Consider the following 25,948-nt stretch of genomic DNA (forward strand, 5'->3'; position numbering starts at 1 on the left):
TTATGATATATATACTTTTCCTATGTGTATATTATACATCAATGGAAGTTTATTAAATCAGTCAATGTAAAAAGTCTTAGTCCTCCTCCTGTCTCCTGCCAAAAACAGTTCTCCTTGTTCCCTGAAGTAACCACTTTCATTGACTCTTGGTTATTTTTCTAGGGTTTGTTTTTGCAAACACAAATGTGTAAAGTTAGGGTTATTATTTAACATTATAGTAGCATGTTATTTTTTACATGACAGTAGCACGTCTTACCTACTAGTACTCACCTTGCTTTTCTTACTCCGTAATGTGTCTTAATCTTTGCATAGCAGTACATTAATTTTTATAGCTGTGTAGTAAGCCATAGAATATGTTACTGATCTAATTCCCTTTTAAGGGAAATTGAGCTTCTTTTCTATGTTTTGTTTTTAACCAGAAGGGAATAGTGACTATGTCATTTTACATGTGTGAAAAAATATCTGTTGGATAAATTCCTGGAAGTGAGATTGCTAGGTCAAAGGCTTATTATATACATTTGCCATTTTCACAGTCATCTTGAAGTCTTAGGTGCCCTTTGAATTTCTATAGAAATATATTCTGTCCAGTCTAGTTTTAGTAAGAAGACAACTTCACTGCACTCAGATCTGTTGGGAACTGATTACCCATGGGTTCAGTATATGAAGAATCTATAATGTTAATACAATCATTATAAGGACAACAATAAAAGTGTCAATTATTTACTGTTTACTGTGTTTCAGGGATTGTGATTAGTGTTATTATGTATCCTCTCATTGAATCTCTACAGTAACTATGTGAGGGAGATGTTATTTTTCAGATAAGAGAGATGAAACTGAAGAGTTGGGAGGTCCTGTCTGAGCTCACATAGTTGCCAGTGCTAGACTGAGCAGTAAACCCATGTCTGTGTGACTTCAGAATTTGTGCTTCTGACCAGCTGCTCTTAGTTCTTATAATGGTATATTTTAAACAAATTGGGATCACACTGTATGAACTAGAATTTCATATATTATCAAATATTCTTGAAAATCAGACTTAGTAATAATTAATGTTCACTTTATAGAGGTACAGTCATTTATTTAACCTGTTTTTAAATTTTCATTATCAAAATAATGATAGAAAATGGACAAATTCTTAAGAAGATATAAACTACCAAAATGGGCTCAAGAAAGAATAGAAAATCTAAAGAAATGCAAAATTTGAACATTCCAAGTAGAGAGACTGAGTTAGTAATAAAGCTTCCCATAAGGGAAAGCTCAGGTACAGATGCCTTCACTGGTGAATTCTGTGAACAATTTCAGGAAGGATTAATGTCAGTTCTTCAAAAGTTCTTCCAAAAGGATTTTCTATGAGACTGGCATTACCTTGTTACCAAAACCAGACAAAGACATCACAAGAAAATAAAACTACAGACCAATATCTCTGGTGAATATACGTGCAAATATCCTAAGCAAAATACTAGCAAATTGAATCCAGCAACATATGAAAGGATTACACAGTAAGAATATCTCAGGAATGCAACGCTGGTTTAACGTCCTAAATCAATTGATATAAATATTAATTGAATGAAGAAAAAAGACAGATGATCATCTCACTAGATGTAGAAACAGTATTGGATAAATATTTTTTCTGATAAAAAGAAACCTCTCAACAAGGAATGGAGGGGAAAACCTGATAAAGGCTATTTACAAAAAATTCACAGCTAATGTCATACTTAATGGTGAAAGATTAAATTCTTTCCTCCTAAGATCAGGAACAAGACAAGAATGTCTGCTCTTGCCACTTCTGAAGGCATCCAGATTACAAGAGCATGAAAAAGAATAAAATATTTAGGAATGAATTTATGAAAGTAGTGTAAAATTTGTTCTCTGAAAACTACAAAATGTTATTTAAAGAAATCAAAGAAAACCTGAACAAGTGGAAACATGTCCCATATTCCTGGATTAGAAGACTTCACCTTGTCAGTATAGCAGTATTTCCCAAATTGATTCAATGCAATTGATATGAAAATCCCAGCTGCCTTATTTTGCAGAAATTGACAAGCTGATCCTGAAGTTCATATGGAAACACAAAGGACCTAAAAATAAAAACAATCTTGAAAAAGAAAGAATTGGAGGACTCACACTTTCCAATTTCAAAATTTACTACAATGCTACAGTAAAGATAGCATGGTACTAGCATTAGGATAGACAATGGAATAGAATTAAGAGTAGAAAAATAAACTTTCATATTTCTGGTCAATTGATTTTCAACAAGCATACAAAGACAATCAAATGGGGGAAAGAATAGTCTTTCTAAACAAACGGAGCTGGGAAAACTGGATATGAACTGAATGAACACAAAAACTTCACAAAACCATGCCTCACAATATTCACAAAAATTAACTTTGAATGTTCATAGACCTAAATGTAAGAGTGAAAATTATAAAACTCTTAGGAAAAAAATACAGCGATTTTCATGACCTTGCATCAGGCAATGTTTCTTAGACATGACACAAAAAAACACATGCAACAAAAGAAAAAATAAATTGAACTTCATTACAATTAAAAACTTTTAGCCTCCAAGGGGCACCACTAAGAAAGAGAAAAGATAACATACAGAATGGAAGAAACTATTTGCAAATCATATATAAGACACCAGAATCCAGAATTTATGAAGAACTCTTACAACTCAACAGTAAAAAAGACAAATAACCCAATTAAAAATGAGCAAAGCCTCCAAATAGACACTTCTTCAAAGAAGGTATACAAATTGCCAACAAGGATATCAAAGGATGCTGAACATCATTAGACATCAAAGAAATGTATGTCAAAACCATAATGAGATCCCACTTCACCCTCATTAGGATGGTTATAGATACATGTTGGCTAAGATAGGGGCAAATTGGAATTCTCATACATTGCTGGTGAGAGTGTAAACTGGTGCAGCTACTTTGGAAAACAGTTTGGTAGTTCCTCAGAAACTACAACATAGAGTTGCCGTCTGACCCAGCAATTCCACATCTAAATATATACCTAGGAGAATTGAAGACATATTTCCACACACAAATCTTGTTAACAAGTATTTATAGCAACATTAGTTGTATAGCCAAGAAGTGAAAACAACCCAAATGTCTAAAACTGATGAATGGGTCAAGTGTGGTGTGGTCTGTCCATATGATGGAATATTATCCAACCATAAAAAGAAATGGAATTCTGATGCATACTACATGATGAACCTCTAAAACATTACGCTAAGTAAGCAAAGCCAGCCACAAGAGATCACACTATACTGTGTGATTCCATTTGCATGTATTGTGAGGTGATGAAATAGTCTAAAATTGATCATGATGGTAGTGCAAACTCTGTCAATGATGTGAGTCATTCCCGTTGTCCATTCAGTTCATTCATCCATCAACTGTCCATCTATTCAACATTATTTGCCTTTGTATATTTTTGCAAATCATGTATCTGACAAGGTACACTTCTTTTCCTTATAAAATAAACTGAATTGTTGTATAATAATGTACACGAAGAAAAGCACACAAATCAAAAGGGTTCAGCTTGGTGAATATTCAGAAAATAAGCCCGTATGCAAATAGCCACATCATATCAAGAAACAGAATAATACCAGCACTTGGTGGCCCCCATTCCCCCACTGGACCATTTTGACCTATCCTTCTCCCCTATCCTGATTTCTAAATCCAGAGATTAGGTTTGTCTGGTTTTGAACTTACTATGATTGAAATGGTGAGATAGGTTCTCTTTCATGGCTGGGTCTTTTCTCTCAAATACCATTATGTTCGAGCAGTTCAGTCATTAGTTGAATGTAGGTGTTGAGTCGTCAGCATTGCTGAGGAGTATTCTGTTGCTGATAACCCACAATTTATTCATCGGTGCTACTTGGTGGCATTGAGGTTGTTTCTAGCGATGTGGGGCTACTAAACATAACATTGTTATGAAGATTCTCATTTAATTTGAGTTTCACTGATGAGTAGTGAGGTTGAGCATCTCATGTATTTGTTGGTCAGGTGGCTATTATTAAGTGCTTATTCAGATATTCTCTCCATTTTTCTACTGACTTGTCTTTTTCCTTTGGATTTGTAGGAGTCCTTTATATATTCTGGATATGAGTTCCTTGACAATCATATAGTTTATAGATGTCTTCTTCCATTTTGAGCCTGCTTTTTATTCTGTGATGTCTCTTGATGAACAGAAGTTAATTTTAGTATTATCCATTTTATCAATCCCACCCTTCATAGTTGTGCTTTTATACTCCCTTCCAAAAGTCTTTTAAAATTGTGGTAAAAACAAATAACATGACAACCACTGATCCAGCAATTTCATTTCTGGATATATATCCAAACCAAATAAAATCACTATCACAAAGAGATATCTGTGCCTCTATGTTCATTGCAAAATTATTTACAGTAACCAAGACACGGAAGCAACCTAAGTGTATAGCAACAGATGAGTGGATAAAGAAAATGTGATAAATTGTGTATAACATATACATATTATTGTATACACAGTGTATATGTATATGTATATAGCTTTTATATGTGTGTACATACATATACACTGGAATATTAGTCAGCATGAAAAAGCAGGAAGTCTGGCCATTGGCAATGACACGAATGAAACTGAAAGGCATTATGCTCAATAAAATAAGCCAGAGAGAGAAAGACAAATGCTGTATGATCTCACTTTATGTGGAATCTAAAGAAACCAAACTCTTAGAAACAGAGAGTACATTGGTGGCCGCCAGGGGCGGAGGCAGGGTGGGATGAAGGTGGCTCCAGTTATTAGTTGAGTAAATTCTGAGGCTTTAATGTACAGAAAAGTATATATACAGTTATGAATACTATACTGTATACTTGTAAGTTAAGAGAGATCTTAAAAATTCTCACCACAAAATAAAAAAAACAATGTTAACTGTGACTTGATGGATGTATTAACTAAACTTGTGGCTATCATTTTTCAATGTATACATGCAACAGATCATCCTGTTGTACACCTTAAACCTACACAATGTCAGATGTGAATTATATAATATTTCTGGGGAGAAAAAACCCAGGAATCTACCCTCTTAACAAAATTTTATGTGTCAGTTCAGTAGTGTTAACTTATTTCACTTTGTTGTGTGGTAGATCTCTAGGACTTAATCGTCTTGCGTGCTTGAAACACTCTACATTGAACCACAACTGCCCAAGCGCCTCCCCTCTGGCTCAGGCAGCCATTATTCTACTTTTTGTTTCTATGTGTTTGCTTTAGTGGAATCATGCAATATTTCTTTTTTAACAGTAGCTGTCTCTATCGCTAGTTAGCTGAGAGATATTTTTACAGTTATGAATGAATTATAAAAAATGTATTTTCTATAATCATGAATGTTGGGTTCTGTCAAATGACTGCTCTGCTCCTATTGCAGTGATCATACGGGTTTTCTCCTTTATTATACTAATGTGATGAGTTACGTTCTTTGAATTTTGAATGTTAATCCAATCTTGCATTCCTGGTATAAACCTCACTTAGTCAAGTATTATTCTTTTTAATATACTGTTGAGTTCTGTTCAGTAAAATTTTGTTTAGAATATTTGCATCTATGTTCATGAAGAATATTGATCTACAGTTTTCTTTTCTTGTAGTTTCTTTGCCTTGTTCAGTATCAGGGCAATGCCAGCCTCATAGGATTTCGAAAGTACTCTTCTTATTTCTGGGAGAATTGGCATAGAGTGGGTATTATATCTTTCTTAAATATTTGATAGAGTCCACTGATTAAGCTCTCTGGGTCTAGAGTTGTTTTTATGGAAAAGATTTTGATTATGAATTTAATTTCTTTAGTAGAAATAGGGCTACTTAGATTTTCTATTTCTTGTGTCAGTTTTGATAAACTCATTTTTTTCAGGGAATTTTTCCATTTTATCCAAGTTTCAAATATGCTATCATTAAGTTCTTCACAATAGTCCCTTATCATCTTCTGAATGTCACAGGATCTCTATTAATGTCCCCTTTTCATTCTTGATCCTGGCAATATGTGTGTTCACTTTCTCTTTCAATTTTGCTAGAGGTTTTTGGGTTTGTTAATACTTTAAAAGAATCAGCTTTGGCATTGTTGATTTTCTCTATTCTCTGTTCATTTTCTATTTTGTATATTTCTGCATTTAAGTAATGGCATATAATTATGTATGTTTTTTCTATAAAATTGTCAAATAACATTTTTCTATTTTTTTATTGTGGTGAAGACACATAACATTAGATTTACCATCTTAACCATTTTTAAGTGACCAGTTCAGCAGTATTCAGTATATTCACATTGTTGTGCAACAGATCTCCAGAACTTTTCCATCTTGCAAATCTGAAATTCTATACCCATTAAACAGCAACTTCCCTTTTATTTTAAAATCATTCCTTTTCCTCTATTTACTTAGAATTTGATTTACTCTTCTTTTTCTAACTTCTTAAAGTAGAAACCTAGATCATGTGTTTTACAGCTTCCTTTTCTCTAATGTAGGTATTTGAAGCTATAAATTTTCCTTCAAGCACTGCTTTAGTTGCATCCCATAAATTTTCATGTTATAACTTTTTAGTTTCCTAGTCTTATCATCATTCAGTTGGAAGTGATTTCTAATTTTCCCTTTGACCTATGAATAACTTAGAAGTGTTTTGATTAGTTTTCAAATACTTGGCCAAATTTCCAGCTATTGTTATTGATTTTCAATACCATTGTAGTCAGAAAATAAATTCTACAGTCTATGATTTTGATGATTTGAAACTTCCTGCATCTTTTATATGTCCCATTTTCTTGGCTATTTTGGTAAATGTTCCATGTGTACTTTGAAAAGAATGTGTGTTCTGCTGTTGTTGGATGTCAAATGTTACAAATGTTAGTTAGGGCCAGTTAGGTGATAGTCTTGTTCAAATCTTTTATATCTCTACTGTTTTTATGTCTACTTCTTGTATGAACAGCTGGGAGAGGTCTTAAAATTTTCAAATATGATTGTGGACTTGTCTGTTTCTCCCTTTAGTTCTTTCAGTTTCTTTTATTTTTGAATCCCTAAATTGCTAGGCATATATGCATTTAGGATTATCATGTCTTCCTGAGGAACTGGTTCTTTTATCACTACAAAATTGACCTTTTAATTTTCAGTAATGTTCCTTGTCCTGAAGTCTTTCTCTGTTTGTAGAGACAGACATATTTCCTAAGCTTTCTTTGCTTAGTACTTTCATGATATATCTTTCACCATCCTTTCACTTTTAATCTTTGTATTTATAAGTAAAGTCTTATTTCTTCTAAATGATATGTAGTTGGATCTTGCTTTTTCATTGAATAGTCTGAAAATCTCTCCATCTTAATTGGTGTATTTAGTCCATTTTCATTTAATATAATTATCTACATGGTTGGATTTAAGTCTGCTGTGGTAATTTTTACTTTCTGTTGGTTTCATCTGTTCTTTCTCTATTCCTCTTTTCCTTTTTATTTTGGGTGAATGGGCTTTTTTACTTTTGTTTTGTATTCTGTTCTAGTCTATCTTGTGTGTTGACTTTTCTGTCTCTTTGTGTGTATGTTTTTAACTGTGTCTGTCCAAAGCTCTGCTGGTTTCTCTTCCTTGCAGTTGCTTTCTTCCTCCTAATCTGAGCCTGGTTCTTACTCAGCCAATGCCCAGACTCAGAAAATGCTCCCAGAGAAGAAAGCAGCTCCTGATTTCAGTTCTTCTTTGAAGGACTCTTCCTTTTCTGTAATTTTAGTTTGTCTTGATTTCTTTGCTTCTACAGCTCTCCAATTATTATTATTCTTATTTAATTTATCAAATGTACATCACAGTGGTTCAGCAGTCCCCCTCTCCCTCCCCCTGCCCCTGCCTATTCCTCACCCCCTTGGTAACCACTAGTCACTTCTCAGTGTCTACGAGTTGAATGGTGTTTTGTTCCTCCTGCTTTGTTTTGTTTTTATATTCCACAAATAAGTGAAATCATATGGCATTTGTTTTTCTCTATCTGGCTTATTTCACTGAGCATAATACCCTCTAGATCCATCCATGTTGTTGCAAATGGCAGGATTTCATTTTTTATGGTGGAATAGTATTCCACTGCATATGTGTACCACCTGTTCTTCATCCATTCATCTATTGATGGACACTTAGGTTGCTTCCATGTCTTGGTTATTGCATACAGTGCGATGATAAACATAGGGGTGCATTTATCTTTTCAAGTCAGGGTTTTTGTTTTCTTTGGGTAAATTTCTAGGGGTGGAATTACTGGGTCAAATGGTATTTCTATGTTTAGTTTTTTGAGGAACCTCCATTCTGCTTTCTACAGCAGCTGCACCAATTTGTAGTCCCATCAACAGTGTCAGAGGGTTCCCCTTTCTCCACACCGTCGCCAGCATTTATTTCTTCTCTTTGGGATGTTGGCTGTTCTAACTGGTGTGAGGTCATATCTCACTGTGGTTTTAATTTGCATTTCCCTGATGATTAGTGAAGTGGAGCATCTTTCATGTGCCTGTTGGTCATTTGTATTTCTTTGGAGAAGTGTCTGCTCAGGTCTTCTGCCCATTTTTTGATTGGGTTATTTGTTTTGGGGGTGTTGAGGCATATGATTTCTTTATGTATTTTGGATGTTAACCCCTTATCAGATGAGTCATTTATGAATATATTCTCCCATACTGTAAGATGCCTTTTTGTTCTACAGATGGTGTCCTTTGCTGTACAGAAGCTTGCTTTTTAGTTTGGTGAAGTCTCACTTGTTCATTTTTTATTTTGTTTCCCTCCAATTATTTTTTAAAATATTTGTAACATATCTGTTTAGTTTTTCTTAATTAAAAAAACATTCTGCAGCAGGGGAATAGCCTGCAACTAACTCACTGCACCCTGCCCAGGAGGATTTCATGTCTCACTCTTCTCACTACCTGCTTTCTACCCGAGCCCCTGTTCTTCCCCAGCCCCATCCCTAACCTCACATTTGATGGACACCTGATCATTTTGTGCCATTGCTATTTTATACATGAACTACTTGAAGCCTGACTGAGAATCACTTGGTCGTTGCCGCAGTACTCTATTTCGGCCTCCGTGTGGGGCCAAATGCTTTAGGCCTGAGCTCTAAGTATATCCTATGGCTAGTGTTCGATTCCTCCAGGTATTTGTAGAGTAGCCAGCATAATGCCTGGCATATGGTAGGCATCAACAGGTGTAGGCCAGGGGCAAGGGACTGTTGGCTGAGGGTGGAGGATGAGGGACAGAGGGTTCAGAGGAAGGGGAAGCTCTGTCATTGCTACTGAGCTGGATCTGTTAAATTGCAGGGACATTTGGCCTGAATGTTTGAAAAGGCTGCAGGATGTCCAGATGGTCAGTGTCTATGATCTAAGAAGAAGCGTAAAGGAGGATGACGACTCCATAGATGCTTCCCAGGCCTTCACTGAGCTGCAGTGAGTTATCACGGCCCACCTGGTCTCCTCTGGCCCAGGGAAGGGGATGCTGGGCATTTCCCCAAGTCCCAGGCAGCCTTACTTGGAGAGTGCTGGGCACACTCGGTGGGGGGCGGGGGGTGCTCAGAAGGCCAAAGATTTGGGACCTGCAAGATTTGACTCCACAGGTGTCAGCGGTGGCCTAAGAGCTCTGTTCTAACCCAGCAAAGCTGAAAGACTCAGAAGTACAAACCAGTGGAAAATATCAAAACCCAAGTCCCTTCCCCAGAACCAGGTTCAGATTTGTTCAGGCTGGTTCCCGGCAGAGGTTAATTCTATGTGGCCAGAGTTCCCTGGGAGGATAGACACTCATGTTATTTCCCTGTTTCATGGGGAAGGCAGGCTGCTTGCTTTGGAAGCCTTCTCTTCATTTTTTTCCTCCATCCATGTTCCACCATATTTCTGACCAAGTCTTGGACAATTTTGGATCCTTCAAAAAATATTTATTGAGGTCCTGATGACTGCCAGACCCTGTGTTAGGTTCTAGAAATCCAGTCAGATATGAGTCCTGCCTTAGGCAACACACAGTCCATTTGGAGAGATGGATATGCAAGCTCGTGGCTGCAGTTCTATGTGGTAAGTAGCAGGACTGTTAAGAACAGGGATAGCTTAGAGGAAAAATCTCCTGATTGGGTGGATCAAGTAAAAGGAAGGTTTCATAGAAGAATAGATTTTGGAGTTGTGTTTTGAATATAAGTAGGAGTTTTCCAAGCACTTCCAAGAGTCCTTGTGGCTCCTATACTCCTGGGAAGGCATAAATCTTATCTGTTGGGGGGGATATCAAGGCAGAGGCAGGGCTTCCCTAGGAGGGAGAGGTTGTTTATGTATTCCACAGGGGGAGGTCCAGGTAAGGTCAGGATGGGGTGCCAGGTCTCCATGGAGGAGAGCACACGGTGGTGGGGAAGATGGCAGGACTTGGTGGGAGCCAGTTTAATATGGGCTTTAATAATGTTCATTGAACATGGCTAATTGACCAGGCCTGGGCAATATGGCCTCAGGGAGGGATGAGAAGCTTGGAAAGGCCCTGTCCCAGGAGGGAGGAACCCCGCCTAGGGCACCTTCTGAAGAAAAGCCCCTCATGGGAGGGAGGAGCAGGATCTCACTGAGGCCCTGGAGTACCAACAGCGGGAGCAGGTAGCTCCATGGTTCTCCGAACGGGAAGGGGGACGCCGAGGCCGAAGCATGGGCCAAGCTGCGGAGGCTAGCCCTGCTGTCCCCGTGGGCCAGAGAGCGCTCCCCAGAAGACATTGAGAACAGCTGGTGCAAGTGGGAGTCCAAGGGCAAGCAGGAGAGGCTGGGGGTGTAGAGGGACCCCCAGCAACTCAAGCCTGAGCCCTCACTGTTGCCCTTGACTCTTGCAGGTGAGCCAAGTCCTGGGAGCAGCGTACACATCCAAGCGGCAGCCTCCAAGTCCCAAACTCCTGTTCACCAATGTGCAGTACGGCTGGGTGAAGAACCAGGTGAGGCGGGGCGGGGCTGTCTCCTCGAGATGCTGGGGCTGGAGGCCGGGGATCCCGCCTCCATCGGTGACCACTCGTGCCCACCCGGCCCTCCAGTGGGGCTGTGGGGAACATCGGGCCTTTCACAGGATTCTGGGCCACAGACAGTTCTGGGATAAAGCTGGTCTGGCTGGTTTGTCTGCCAAGGCCCTGGTTGAGGCCATGGACGTTGCTTTTGACCTTGAGCGCAAGCCTCACTGGTCCCTTGTTGGAGGTCGTCTGGGCCTGGCGCTCCCACAGCCTCCAAAGCATTGCCTGAGTGTGTGGTTTTGGTTTATCAGTGTGTTTACTGCTCATGTCTGCATACGGCCGGTTGCTCCTGTGTGGGTACAGGGTCTCATGGTGGCAGGGAAATGATCAGGAGGAGACAGAGGGCATGGAGGAGGTTTTCTTGGAAAGAAGGAAAAGGAGCCAGGGACTCTGGAAAGGCAGCCTCAAGCCCCATCATGCCTCTTCCTTGGCAGATCCCAGCCGTTCCCTCCTCGAGTGCCATGAGGCACTGTGGGGGCTCCCTCTCTCTGTGTTGGGGTCTCAGCATTAAGTGAGACAGCTCCTCTGTGCTTGCTGGGGAGAGGTCAGTGTGAAGAGGGAGATGCGCCCAGAGCCAGCCTGGCAGGCGGTGAGAGCACATCTGGGAAGTAGCTGGTACCTGGGCCTCCTCCTAAGACAGGGACAGTCCAGTGCCCAGCCCTCAGGCTGCTGCTATACCAAGAGAAGGGCAGGTTTGGTCATCAGTGACAACCGTGGCCCTCCAGAGACTTCTTCTGCATGGAAGTGTCAGGCCCGTCCTCCTGGGGCCTCCCTCTTGGTCCTGCTGCCCCTGCACTCCCCTCTCTGTTCCCCACAGATCGCACCTCAGATCCAGCAAATGCTGCATTTCAATGAACTGGCACCCACCCACCCGCCTGACTTGATGAAGCACAAGGTGCTAGAGCAGCAGGGCCGGCTCCTCCACCTGGAGACCCACACCTTCCAGAAGGACCTGGATCCTGATAGGGAGACGGCACCCAGCACCACGGCCAGCACGCCCACTGCCTCCTCCACGTACACCTCGTTGTCTCCGTCAGCCCCGGCCTCTGGGTTCCCGGAGTTGAACCTGTCCACCTCCCTGGGGCTGCAGTCCCCCCAGGTGTCCAGGTACATCGTGCAGAAGTCAGCGACGCCCATGCCTGTCAGCTCCTCACCAAAGCACTTCTCACAGCCTCTGAAGACCCCTCCTCTGTCCTCCGTGAAGAAGAGCTCCCGCATCAGGTTCTGAGGTGGCCCGTCCTTCTCCCCTGTCCTCCAGCAGGTGCCCAGGCCAGGGGGGCCTCGCTGTCCCTGGCTTACCCCTGACAGGCCCAGGGATATAGGCCTCCTGGCTGTATCTGCCCGCCCTGGCTGGTGAAGCTGACCTTCTTCCTCACCAGGGACTTGGAGAAGGAAATAAATGTTCTCAGATGTTGGAGTCCCAGAGGCCCTTACTTGGGCTGTGTGTCCCTCATGCCCTTAGGCACCAGGCTATGTCTCTGAGATTGGGTCATACTTCCCCTGTGAGGCCCTGGGCAGGCGCAGGGGGAGAGGCCTGCCCCCAGGAGGCAGGTGCAGCTGTCTGGCAGGGGCTCTGGGTGATGCCGCTGGGGCGAGCTGTTTGGCTCTGAAAAGTGGTTCACCCTCAAGGCAAGAGTGAGGCCCAGCAGTCCACTGGAGGTAATAGTGGCTGTTTGTCTCCTGCCCCTGCTGTGTGTCTGTCCTCCTCCACCACCAGGTGTTGCAGTTGGGGTCCATGAAAATGAGAAACCGTGGCAGAATGACGTTTAATGCAGAGGGCTGAGATTCTCTTGGAGACTAAGCAACAAGCCAGGGCTTCCCTGTGCCTTTATTAAGCTACAGCAAGTAAAAAGACAAGCATCAATTAATGATTATAGGATGAGTTTTTCATCAAGCTAAATAATTGCAGACTATTCACCTCTTAAAGTTTCTCTTCTGTCTTGTCAAGTCATCCGCCACGTGAGTCTCACGGTGTGTTCCTTATCTGGGTTTACCTCGGAAAGGAGACAGGAACTGTTTGCAGTTCTTGTCACATTGCTCATGACTCGCACCAGATTCCAAGACACAGCACCTATTCTCTCTTAGATTAGTTTCAGCTACAGATTAGGCTTAAACAGGAATTAAATTACAAGATTAACTGCTGGGTATCTACACTGGGGTATCTACAACCAGGCGCTCCTCTGCAGGGAACCCTGTGTTTACAAACTGTTCAGTCCCTCATGTAAGGGAGGCCCAGAGCGTGGATGGCACCTGAGCCTGGCTCTGCTACAGTTTGGCTTTGGAGTCCCCTGTTGACTCTGGGCTCATTGTCCCACTCTGGCCCAGAGGCATCTGTCCAGGCCTCTGCTGGCCCACCATCCCTCTCAGCAGCACCACACAGGGTTCTGGGGCATTCAGAGACTCTGAACACACAACAGCAGCCACTGCTGCTGTTCCACAACGCCCACGGGGCCACCTAGGCTGGGGTTCACTGGAGCCATGGAAGGTGGGTTGCAGGCCTGGTTTCTCAGAGGTCTCTGCAGCTCTTGTTCCCACGGACCCTACTGCCCAGCGAAGGCTCAGCCCTGGGCAATGAATGTGTGGCTTCCCCTCTCTCTCTGCTTCCATCTCCCTTTCTCACTTCCCAGGGTGCAAGCACAGGGATTCCCTCTCCTCTCTAGCGAGGAGTCCCCATGTCACTGTGCAGCCTCCCCAGGGCCAGTGCATTCTCTCTGCTACGGAAAACTATGATCTGAGCCCTCCAAGGCTTGGTTCTTGGATTAAAGTTAAGGGACTGCCCAGGAGCCCGGATTACTGAGGCCAAAATACATATGCATGCTGTACCCCAATGTTGTCCCTGCATCCTTTTCCTAGGGCTGCTATAACAAAGTACAACACACCAGGGGCTTAAAACAACAGAAATGTATTGTCTCACAGTTCTGGAGGCCAGCAGTCCGGTGTGGGCAGCGCCACGCTCCCTCTGTAGGGGAGAATCCTTCCTTGTTTCTCTGGCTTCCCGTGGTGGCCAGCAATACTTGGTTCCTTGGCTGGCAACGGCCCACTCCATCCCTGCCTCTGCTGTCACGTGGCCTTCTCCCTATGTTTGTGTCATGTGGTCATCCCCTCCGGGTGTCTCTCCTCTTATAAGGACACCAGCCATTCCACAGCACGACCTTGTCCTAACTGATTACATCTGCAGGCACCCGGTTTCTGAATCAGGTCACAATCGGAAGTATTGTGGTTAGGAGGTGAACTTATCTTTTTGGAGGATACAGTTCAACCCATACCAGTCTCCATCACAGATCCCCTGAAATGGCCAGGAAGCTCCATGAGCCTCAGGGACCTGCAGCACAGGAAGTGAGGGCTCACAGGGTGGGTCTTCTGAAACCCGGGGGGCTGCGGAGGCCAGGGCCGGGGTTGGCCAGGGCGGCCTCCTGGGTCCTCAGTCTGAGCCTCTCTGGTGGCAGGCTTGGTCCTCCGTGCCCATCTGGCCTGGTTCTTCTCAGGGGCCACTGGGTTTCTGGTTGCATTTGAGGCTGGCAGCAATCAGAGAGGCACACTAAGAAGAATCCTGCAGCCCCTAGGGCAGAGTCCCCAGCAGGGGGAGGTCTGACGAGGTGAGATTCCGGCAGGGCCTGGGTCTTTGAGCCAGGGTGGCCCTTTCCCTGGCAGAGCCATTAGAGCCTGGTCCTGAGCAATGGCTCCTGCCCTGGTAGGGGCAGGAATTGCAGACCCTTCAGCCCCCTGCTCAGACTATGCTCAGGGACTGGCGCTTACATCAGTGCTGCCCCATACTCCCTGCGGTGGGCTCACTGCAGCCTGTCCCTTTTCAGAATCTCAGGGTGTAAGCACTGGGGGGCCCCCAGGGCTCAGCGGCCCTGACAGGGACACTCAGAGGCATGCGGTTTCATATCTAGAAACTGTTACAGTGGGGACTTGAGCCCAGATTGTTCTGAGCCCACGCCCTTCGATCCTTCCACTGTGCCCCTCTGGGCAGCGTCTCAGGTAGAGAACTCCGGAAGTAGGGAAGTATTCGGATAGTACGGTGGGATAAGCCGCGGGTGGGCCTCGGCTTCTGCCCAGAGGTGCATGGAAGAGGGGAGGGCAGCAGTCTGGGATGTGGCCTCGAGGGTTTTCTTAAAAGTCTCAGCACAGCCCTGACCTGAAGAGATTTGGGTCATATTTTAGGACCCAAGATCCTGACTTAGGGGCCATCTGACTGGACACTAGGGACCAGGACATGTCCACCTCTGGGGAAGCTTCCCTCTGACTCTGGGATCGGGGGGACCCTCCACTCAATGGACCGAGTTCTGTAACAAAATTTTACTTCATTTGCCCACATGTTTTTGTTTTGGCACTTTGTTGGTAACTTTCAGAAAATAATTGTAGAATCTGAGTCCATCCATCTTCTACCCACCCCCAGCCACAGCCAACCACAGAGATTTGTCTCTGGCCACCAGAGTTCGCAGGTGGCCCTCTGGGTAGTGTGTGTCCAAGGCGCAGAATCCCAGGAAGAAAGGTAGGCTGCCTTCTACTTTTGTGAGGTGATGTGTGTGATGTGATGTGAGCACCTCTGTCTGTCCTGCTGCCCTCACCCATGCCCTCCTAGCCCAGGCCCTTCCTGAGATACCTGGTGGTTAATTATGGGGCTTCAGGGTCAGAGGAGCTCAGGACCCAGAGGGGAAATGGAGGCGTCCTACAGGAGTTGGTGTGCGTGCATCTGGCTGGAGGCCTCGCCTCCTCATCTCAGTACTCCATTGCCCTCCCTCCCCCTTTTCCCTAGTCCAGGTGCCTGCAGAGTCACACCTGTCTCCTCCCCCATCTCTTCTCTGCTTTTTGTACCAGTGGCCTTAAAAAGCTACTTATTTTAGCTCTTTTATGATTCTAAAAGTAGCATAGGCTGAATATAGAAAGTTAGGGAGATACTGAATGGCATAAAAGCTAATAAAACCCATCAGGATTCTGTCTCCCCGAGATCATTTTGGTGCATTTTCTTCTAGATTTCTTCTGTTTGTGTGCACTTGTGCACACACTTGTATACACATGCACTCACACCCCCACACACTCACATTCATTTATTGCCTCATATACTCACACCCACATGACCTGTAACCTTGGCATTCAAGCTGAGTGATGAGCAAATGCCTGTGGCTGGAATTCCTCATAGGCCTCCCACAACCAGCCCCTCCCCAGATCACCTTCTCCAGGATCCAGGGCCACATCCATGCTGCTCTGAAAAGAGGGGGAAGGCTCACACCTCCTGTTTGACCCCAATAATGTACTAACAACCAGAAAAATGAGTATTTACCTCCCATAGAGCAAAACCAATTTCTGGGCCCAGCTGGGCTTGGGGGTCATGACCCCACGGGCAGACTCAGGGTGGGTGTCCCTACACCAGATAGGGCATGAGGACATTGAAGAAAGTGTGAGGACAGTTTTGGCCTCATAGAGAAGCCATCATTGTCCTCATTTCCTGGCACCATGTCTGTATTTCACACTTGTTCAAACCTTAGTGAGCACCTGCTGTATATGCCAGGCACTGTCCCGGGCATGGGGATGCCAGAATGAGGAACTCCCAGCCCTTCAATGTTGGGGGCACAGATCACTCCTCTGTAGTATGGCTGCATCTTCTCATTGGTTTGTCCAGCAGATTATGCTACTGAGCACAAGCACGGCGCATCCTTGGGGAGGCTGGTGAGTTCGTGAGGCGGTGTGCTGGGGGACCAAGAGACGCAATCCAAGATGGCTTCCTAGAGGAAGGACCTTTAAGCCCAGCACCAGCCAGGACCTTTGCATTTGCTGTCTGCTCTACCTGAGAAGGGCTTCACCTGGGCCAAAGGCCTCTTTTTAATGTTCTGATAAAACATCCCCTCAATTCCTGACACCTTGGCTCTCTACCCCCTGCTCTGCTTTATTCTCATCACCATGTTTCTTTGTGTGTCTACTTATCACACACCTCCTTCTCCCAGGACAGTACCATGTCTGTCTTGTTCATGGTTCCCATGCCTGGCACGGTTCCTACTTAGCACATAGCAAGTTATTTGACCAATAACTAATCATGACTATTACCTCAAAGTCTGCCTACCCCAGGAGATCCCCTGAGACTAATCTCACCTCGGTTTTCCCCGCAGTGGGCCTATGTGCGTCCTCTGTTCATCAGCCCTGGCTGGACATTGGAGTATCACTCACCCGGGGAAGCCACAGACCCTGTCTGTGGGCTCTGAGCTTCTGGTGGAGCTGCTGAGAAGGAGTAGCAGACGGGGGGCTTTGAGGTCCCAACTGGCTCTGGGTATCTGGGCTCCTTTTTCTGTATTGTAGGCTGAGTGGATCCTGACTGGGGTCTGGCAGGATGAGTAGGTCTTGGATTGCAAGTCATGGGGAATAAAAAACAGTGTAAGTCAAGGGAAACTTCTGGGGCAAAGGTCTGGGTTGGGGCAATGAGGGGGTCTGGGAATGGGCTTCACTGGGACTGGGTGTTCTGTGTGGCAGACTGAATGGTGTGTCACCCACCCCTCAGGACATGCACATGTCCCTCATGAGTCCTTCACCCAAGGTGGCAGCTGGGGACCAGGGATGATCAGTGCATGGCCCACTGTCAGAGGGGCTTTTATATAAACAGTGGCACCTGTGCATGTTACCTGTTGCCAGACCAGTGTCAGCAGATCTTTGTGGGGGTTGATAAGGAGGGCGTCTTCCAGCCGAGGGAATAGCCAGGGAGGAGGCCCGCTTTTGAAGAGCTTCAGGAAGCCCATGTGGCTCAGTGGAGTAAACTGAGGTGGGGGGAGCCGTGGAGGAGAGGCCCTGAGGGGCCAGTCGCACAGGGCTTTTTTCTCTTGGGAGTCTCAGGGGCATTTTAATAAACGGCGCAGACAGTCTCATCAGGGCCTTGAAAAACTCCCTCTGGTTGCCTAGTGGGGATGGGCCATGGAGGCAGGAGTGGTCCTGGGAGACCTGGGGGCAGCGGGGGAGGGATGCCTTGGACGGCCTGGGCCAGAGGGGCGCAGACCCTGACGCCCAGGAGCCGGCTGTGGGGGCCTCTGAGGTGTGCTGGAGAGGAGCTCTGGACAGCTTTGGCCTCCTTTTCCTTCAGAACCTTTTATTTTTCTTTTTATTTCAAAAGCATTCTAAACAGGTTTCCTAGATTATCAGACATAATTCTAAAGCTATATCCAAAACCAATGTTAAAAACTTTTCAAAATGGGACATGTCTCGCAATTGATAAGCACCTTGAATGAGTTTTTCCATCTTGAACAGCAAGGCAATTAGGGCTCTAGTGGCGGGCACTCTAGCTCCCCCTGGCGGAATGAGATGCCATCACAGCCCACAGCTCCCCTGCAGAGATGCAGAGGAAGGGACTCCGCTGGGAGGGGAGTTGGGCTTGCAGACAGACGGGAGTGAGGGTGCGTGGGGAACCTCTAGTTCTCCTCCTTGGAGTCTGTTTCAGGGTGGGACAGGGGGATGAAGACACCTTCCAGTTTGCCTGATGTTTTACAGATTTTCTCATTAAGTTCCTATGTGGTAGATCAGCTATCCCCATTTTACTGATGGGAAAACTAAGGCTCAGACAGGCTGATGAGTTGTCCAAGGTCGGCCTGCCAGGAGATGTGAGAGCTAGGTTTGCAGCCAGGGGTTTCAGGTGTTACCACCACATCTGGGTCAAGATGCTCAGGATTTGGGGGTGCTTCATTCGGGTGGAGCATTCCGTCAACACTGGAGGCAGAAAAGTTTTGGGAAGATAGCCTGTGACAGGAAACCGCCACCTCCTGTAGGGGTTCACAGCCCCTCTTGTGGCCTGAGGATCCGCGTTCTTTTTGGAAAGAATTCCATCAGGATAGGGAGAATAAACAGAGATGTGGCACTGCCAGAGCTGGACCCACAAGGGCAGGAAATGGACCTGGGGGACACAGCCATGAAGTGGTGCCTGCCAACGCCCCTCTGATGTTTGCTGAGATGAGGGTTCCTCTTCACACAGCCTGATGGTTGCAGTCTCATCTGTGCCTCAGAACAGTCCCTGCCAGGCAAAATGCCTGCTCCATTTTATGGATTAGGAAACTGAGGCTCAGAAGGGCGCTATGACTTGCCTGATGACACACTGGCTCCCTGCACTACCACCCCCAGCCGGAACACTCACGCATCCACGGTGGGGTACAGTCACTCTGGTTTCACAGGCTGGGCTGCTGCATGCTGGGTGTCCTCAGGCAAGCCCTGCTCTGCTCTGGGCCTCAGTTTGCCATGTGGGACTTGATTACATCAATTTCCCAAAATGAGGACCTTGCACCATACATGGTGTGTGAGATGATTTTAGGTGGACATAGGGTTAAATAACAACTGATGTATAGTGACAACAAAGATTTTGTTTTTAGTTTTCTTGTTTAAAAGACCGTAGAATTGGTATTTCTTCCTTGAGTGTTCTATAGATTTCACCAGTGAAAGCATTTCAACTTGAAATTTAATTTCTTTGATAAATGACCACATTTTCTATTTCTTCTTGAGTCACTTTTGGTCATTTATGTTTTTAAAGAGATTTTTCCACTTCATCTAAGTTGAATTTATTGGCAGAAAATGTTCATAATATTCTCTTATTTTCCTTTTCATATCTGTAGGCCATGTAGTGATGTCCCTTTTAATTTTGATAGTGGTAATTTGTGTCTTTTTTTCTTTGATCAAAAGAACTAGGGGTATTGACTACCAATTTCCGTTCATCTTTCTCATGAAATTGAAGACAAAGCCTACATTTGTTTCTGATAATTCTTCAAAAATAGCTCTTATGTTGACGTGCCCTTTCTAACAGAGAGAGAACAAACATATCAGGGACCTCAGCATCCAGGTACAATTTAATTACATTTTGGGGAAAGCTTATACACTTCTCAGTGGCTTGTTATTTTTGGGAAATGAGTCTGATTTTCCACTCACACTAGGCAGTTATAGTTCCCTTTGAAAACAAATTTATTTAAAAGAAAAATAGTTTGAAGAAAACTGTTAAGTTACTAAGGCTGAGGTAGATCATAGATTTGCCCAAAGGAATGGCTGCAGTGGGACCCACAGAGTCAGATCACTGTCCTAGCCCGGGGCAGGAGGCACTGCAGCTAGGCACCCTGTCCTCCCTGGGAAAAGGCAGGACGCGGTGTGAGCCAGGAGGGCCTGCACGATGCAGAGTGTAGTGGCGTGCCCCTAACAGTACCCTGAATGTGGTCCACTCAGGAAAATTATCTTGAGGCTGTTCCCTGCCTTGGTAAGTGGGTCCTGGGGGCTCTGCCTGGGGGATTAGGGGGAGGTAAAAGGTTTGTGGACATCTAGGGGGTGAGGCAGACAGGAGAGGTAGTCCCACATGTGGAGGGTTCCTAAGAAGAGGCCCCGTCAGCCAGACAGCAAAGCCTGTGCTCTTCAGTCACAGAGAACATAGGACCCCCAACCCCACCCTGTGTGCCAGACCCTGTGGTGACATCAGGGCAGGACCCTCCTCCGCCAAGGCGTCTTTGCCCTGCAGTGTGTAGGGAGGCATCATCTTTCTCAGAAGGTTTGGAAGGACACTTGGCTCCTCGCACTGGGTAGTGAAAGCACAGCCAGGAGATCTGGGGACCAGCCAGCCCAGGCCACCCACCCTCACTTCTGTGTGAGGTGACCATGACTTTGCATCCATAAATCACAGTGTGGCTTTGAGGACCAGGGTCTGCAGGGGAGGGTGGGGCAAGGTAAAGAGGGTCCCCCAGAGGCTCCAGGACTCCGAGGAGTCTGAGCCGGCCCTGCCCCCCCCCCCCACTAGGCCGCTCAGGGCCTCAGCACCTCTGTGTGCCCTCCACTCCTCCAGCTTGTCCTTGTTTATAGAGCCCCCGCAGCATGGCAGACTCTGTGCTAGGCTCTGGGGACACAGTGGGGATACACCAACGTGGTGCCTGTGCTCGGGGCCCTCACACGCAGCAAATGAGGGAGAAGAGCAAAAATGGTCAAAGTAGGTCTGACATGGAAGCAAGTGAAGCAGGGGTGAGGAGGACAATCAGTGAAGCGGGCGGTGATGGGCGTTAATCAGGACCCATGGTCAGGGGAGGACTCTCTGGGGAGGTGAGTCTGTGCAGAGACCGTGAGCCCTGAGGCACCAGCTGGGGGAATATTTGGGGGAATAGAGGTCCATGCGGGGCACAGCCGAGACGACGACCTAGCTGTGAAGTGGGGCCCGTTTCTGGGAGCAGCAAGGCGGCCGGTGTGGAGCCAGAGGGAGCAGCAGAGCAGAGGTGAGGAGGTCAGTGGGGCAGGCAGGGCCGTGCAGCTCCAGGAAAGGAGTCTGGGGCCACTCCAGATGAGATGCGAGCCATTGCTGGTTTGGAGCCGGGGAGCACGTTGGTCACATTGCAGCAGGGCCAGGGATCGATGACCTGAAGACGCAGCTGTCACGCATGCAGGAGGACTGGATTGAGGAGGAGTGCCACCGCGTGGAGGCCCAGCTGGCCTTGAAAGAGGCCTGCAAGGAGATCAAGCAGCTCAAGCAGGTCATGGACACCGTCAAGAACAACCTGATTGACAAGGACAAGGGGCTGCAGAAGTACTTCATGGACATCAACATTCAGAACAAGAAGCTGGAGACGCTGCTGCACAGCATGGAGGTGGCCCAGAACGGCACAGCCAAGGAGGACGGCGCCGGGGAGTCGGCTGGCGGGTCCCCCGCCCGCTCCCTCACTCGCAGCTCCACCTACACCAAGCTGAGTGACCCAGCTGTCTGCGGTGACCACCCCCCTGGCAACCACCCTGGTGCCTCTGCTGAGGACAGGGCTGACAGTGGCTTTGTGGCCACCGACGACACACTGAGCCAGACGGATGCCCTGGAGGCCAGCAGCCTGCTGTCTTTGGGGGTGGACTGTGGCCCCGAGGAGGCTTCACTGCACGGCTCCTTCAGCCTGGGCCCCCGCTTCCCTGCCAGCAACACCTATGAGAAGCTGCTGTGTGGCATGGAGGCTGGCGTGCAGGCCAGCTGCATGCGGGAGCATGCCATCCAGACAGACTCTGTGCAGTACCAGCCTGACCTGGACACAATCCTGGAGAAAGTGACCAAGGCCCAGGTCTGCGGGACAGTCCTCGAGTCAGGGGACAGGCATCCAGAGCTGGATCCCCACCCCCCAGGGCCCAGAGACTCCAACTCAGCAGTGGTGGTGAGGGTAGGTGATGAGCTAGAGGCACGGGAGCCCATCATCCGAGGGCCGACCCCACTCCGGCCTGCGGCCACCCCCAACCCCAGCCTGTCGGTGAGTGTGGCATGCCCGGGGGAAGAGGAGGAGGAGGCAGCCGCGGCCGAGAAGGAACCCAAGAGCTACTGGAGCCGCCACTACATCGTGGATCTGCTGGCCGTGGTGGTGCCGGCTGTGCCCACGGTGGCCTGGCTCTGCCGCTCGCAGCGGCGCCAGGGCCAGCCCATTTACAACATCAGCTCCCTGCTGCGGGGCTGCTGCACTGTGGCCTTGCACTCCATCCACAGGATCAGCTGCCGCTCGCTGAGCCAGCAGGGCCGGAGCGAGGCCGGCGGCAGTACCCAGCTCTGAGGGGCCCTGCCCAGCCCGCGGCTCTGGCAGCCTGACCACTGATTGTAGGGGTGCCATTCTCTCTCTTGCACATTCCTGTGGGGCATCATCTTATTTATTTAGTTTTGGGTTTGGAAGTGATTTTTTCAGGATATTAACAGTGTCTGGGGGCAGGAAGTAGGGGCTGGGGGAAGGGATCCCAAAACATCTGCAGGAGAGAAGGGAAGAGAGACCAACGGGTGGGGAGGCGTGCTGCCTGGACAGACCGGAGAGAGTGCAGTGAGGTCCCACAGCCCAGCCCCATCTACCTGCCCCTCAGGAGGGGCAGCCCCTACTCAGGTAGTCCCTGTGTGCTGGTCTGGGGGGCCTCCCCGCCCACCCCCCACAGCCTGCCCAGTCCCTTCCTCACTGCCTGCCTTCTCTCCCAAGCTACCCCATGCCCTCAGCCCCAGCTTCTGAGGCAGTATGAGCTCCTCAGACGGAGCTAATCCCTGCTGCTTAGACTTGTTGCCCAAAGTACAAACACCTGGCCCAGGGTCCTGTGCCGGGCTGGGACCGCCGGCCTGGGCTTGAGCTCTTTGGTCTGCTGCCTGCTTTGGGAATCAGAAGCACAGTCAAGGCCACGGGCTGTGGGAGAGACAGTGATGGGCAAGAGGCGGCAGAGGGCAGTGTGGGTTCCGTGTCTGCTCATCCCAGATCTTCCCTGTGATCCATTTTTCTCCCAGCACTTCTGGGCCCGTCAGGTCCTTCTTCCTGGGAGACCTGAGCTAGGCAGGCTCGGTGCTGGGGGACGCAGTGCTCGCCTGGGCCCTAGCACCTGTCTGGAGACTGCCAGCACAAGAAGAGGAGGCAGGGGCTGGCAGCTCAAGGGGGTCCTGCAGCCTTCTGAGATGAGGCCCTGTAGTCTGGGAGCCAGGGCTGGACTCAGCAATCCTCAGTTGGCGTGAAAAGCCAGAGGCCATGGCTGCCCCTAGAGCTTGACCCAAGCTTCTCTGGGGGCGAGTCTCAGGCCCAACTTCCACTTTGCACTATGTTCACTTTGAGGCTTGGTTCTCATGCATCCCAGGATTTCTAGTGAGATAGATGGCTGCTTGATTTTAGAGTGAGAATTCCTAAATCTTAGACCTATCTGCTCCTGGCAGAGAATTCCAGCAGGAAGAATGACAAGATGAATGTGGAGCCATGAAGTTCAATCAGGCCAAAACAGGGTGCCCTGGGAGGTTTCCCAGGCAGGTGCGCGTGGGGCAGGATGGGTAGGAGCCCTGCAGCCTCCCTGCTCCAGCCTGAGCCCAGTCCACTTGGAAGATTCCCTGCCTCCCTCCTTGCCTGGGACCACATCCAGATCCCCCCGCAAAGCTGGTGACATTTCATTAGCATTATTAATTTACAAAGTAAACCCACTCCTACCTCCCCCTGCAGAACTTGCACCCATTTGGTCATTCCACCCTCTTCAGGGGTTTGGCCCCACATTTGGGGGGCACTGGTGGGACCCTGTGTCTTACCCTTTTGGCCTAGGGGGCTGGGGGCACTCGATTCCCTGCCAAGGTTGCTTGCCCATCCCTGCTGCTCTGACAGCCATTGCCTGACTCGTGGGCTCTGCCCTTCCTCTCTGTGCCCTCCACTCAGGGGAGCACGTGTATGCACTTGAGTGGGTGGCCAGCCCCGCCACTGGGGCAAGAGCCCCCTCTGCCACATGTTGTGTGCCTCCAACGCTCCCCCCACCTCGGTTGGGGCCTCAGACCAGCCATCTTTTGTGGACCAACCCCTGCCTCAGTCAAAACAAACCTGATCTCCTAGGGCCTGGCTGGGGCTGCCTCACAGGACACTGGGGTCGTAACATGGAGGGGCAGTGGACAAGCCCAGTCCAAAGCCAAGCCATGAGTGGCCAGGACCCAGCCTTCTGTGCCATGTACACACGGAGCCACGTAGTGTCTCTTTAGAAATAGTCAAAGCTTTGCCACGAAAATAAATGTACAACTATATTTGGCAACATAAAATAACTCTATTTTTCACCATTGGAATTTAGGCGAGCTGCATAGCCCCACTGCTCCTATGTCCTGCTCTGTGTGGCCTTAATAGTGTGTCTTGTGTTTTGGTGGATGTGGTCAGGGTTGGGGCCCTAGTCCACACTGTCCCTGGTACTGAAGAAGCCGCTTATGAACGGCTGGCCTTGGCTTCGACCTGGGGTCTGTGGATGAGGTGAGTGGGGCCAGCAGCTGTCCTCTATTGCTGCTGTGACCCGAGACCTGCCTGTCTGGGTCACAGAGGCCCTGACCCACAGCGTTGAGGGTCCTCTCCTTGGGGGTCTGGTGGGGACTTCAACCAGCTTTTCTTCTTCATGTTAGTGGGGGGCAGTGGCTCACCACCCCGGTCCGGGACAAAACCTGGGACCACGCTGGCCAGTGGCTGCAGCCAGGCTCTTGTATATGTGCATGTGCACTCAGCGTCCACATCTATGCAAAAGGTACAAGGTGGCCTATGCAGCACCAGGCAGTGGAGGTGCAGGGGCCTGCAGGCGCAGGCTCCAAACCCAGCCTCTGCGGGGCACAGGATGGGGGGCTGGAGGGTGAGGCCAGAGACCAGGGCCCCCTGTTCAGTGTCAACTTCCAAAGCTCCCCTTTTCCCTCCTGTTTAATACTGCCTCCTGTCAGGCTGTGACCTTTCCCTCCTGTCCTCAGCTTCTGCAGCAGAAATCTTTGGGGCCGCCCCTCTCCCCCGGAGCTCAGTAGATTCCAAAGGACATGTTTCCAGGAATCATCTTCTGGAACTGCTGGTCCCCTGGAGCCCAGCAGCAGGAAGCAGCTTCTCCTTCGTGGGAGGGCCTGGGCCAGAGTGGCCCTCCGCTCCTCCTGTCCAGGCTCGGGCAGGAACCAGAGGCGAGGGCTGGGGCTCCGCAACGAGAGCTGGCCCCGAGTGGCGTTTATCCCACATTATCTCCCAAGGGGATAACTTAGCTTTTCACCGAACACCTTCCCAACTATCTGGCGGCACCCTCGGGAGGTGTGGGCAATGACAGGGTTCTGGGGCTAAGGCCTGTTGAGGAGCCTCAGCCCCATGAACTCATGGCCCCTCTCTGACCTTGGGAGACAGTGTACTTTTCTATTCCGCCATCCCCTTGAGAACTCAAGGGATACAGGAAGGCAGGGGGAGGGGGTCTTTACTTCTGTCACTTGTCCTTTTGTTAGGACAGAGCTGTACTCGCAGCAGACAGCTCTGAATTACAGCATGAAAACACAGCCAGCCCCTCGGCCTGTTCTCTGTACAGCGTGTCTTTTTTCTGAGGGGGAGTGAAGAGGGCTCCGCGGGTCCCCCCCAGCTGGGAAGCCATCATGCGCACGCGGGAAGGAGCTGCGCACTCAGGGGTCACCGCTGAGGCCTGGCAGCCACGTGCCGGTCGAGCCCTCCCACGCACCTGTATGGCAGCTGGGGGTGACTCCCCTCCTGGACCTAGAAGTGCCTCCCCGGGGCCCCCAGAGCGTGAGGCCCTGTGAGTACAC

At 48.2% G+C, this 25,948-nt stretch overlaps 2 protein-coding genes and 1 long non-coding RNA gene across 7 annotated transcripts in view; all 3 read left to right on the forward strand.

Moving 5' to 3' along the window:
- Positions 1-25,948, forward strand: part of LOC140849506 (uncharacterized) — a 139,641-nt gene that overhangs the window by 65,796 nt on the left and 47,897 nt on the right. The gene's annotated exons all lie outside the window — the stretch shown is intronic.
- On the forward strand, positions 9,180-12,380 carry LOC140849518 (uncharacterized). Its single transcript, XR_012131484.1, has 3 exons — positions 9,180-9,397; positions 10,798-10,896; positions 11,783-12,380. It is a non-coding gene; the product is annotated as an uncharacterized lncRNA (long non-coding RNA).
- LOC140849693 (syntaphilin-like) lies at positions 20,782-23,471 on the forward strand. The gene is made up of 2 exons (XM_073238036.1): positions 20,782-20,893; positions 21,295-23,471. Exons 1-2 carry the CDS (start codon positions 20,782-20,784, stop codon positions 22,470-22,472), a joined length of 1,290 nt encoding a protein of 429 aa, XP_073094137.1. The 3' UTR covers positions 22,473-23,471.

This window comes from Manis javanica, chromosome 5, assembly GCF_040802235.1.
Source record: "Manis javanica isolate MJ-LG chromosome 5, MJ_LKY, whole genome shotgun sequence".
Lineage (NCBI taxonomy): Eukaryota > Metazoa > Chordata > Mammalia > Pholidota > Manidae > Manis > Manis javanica.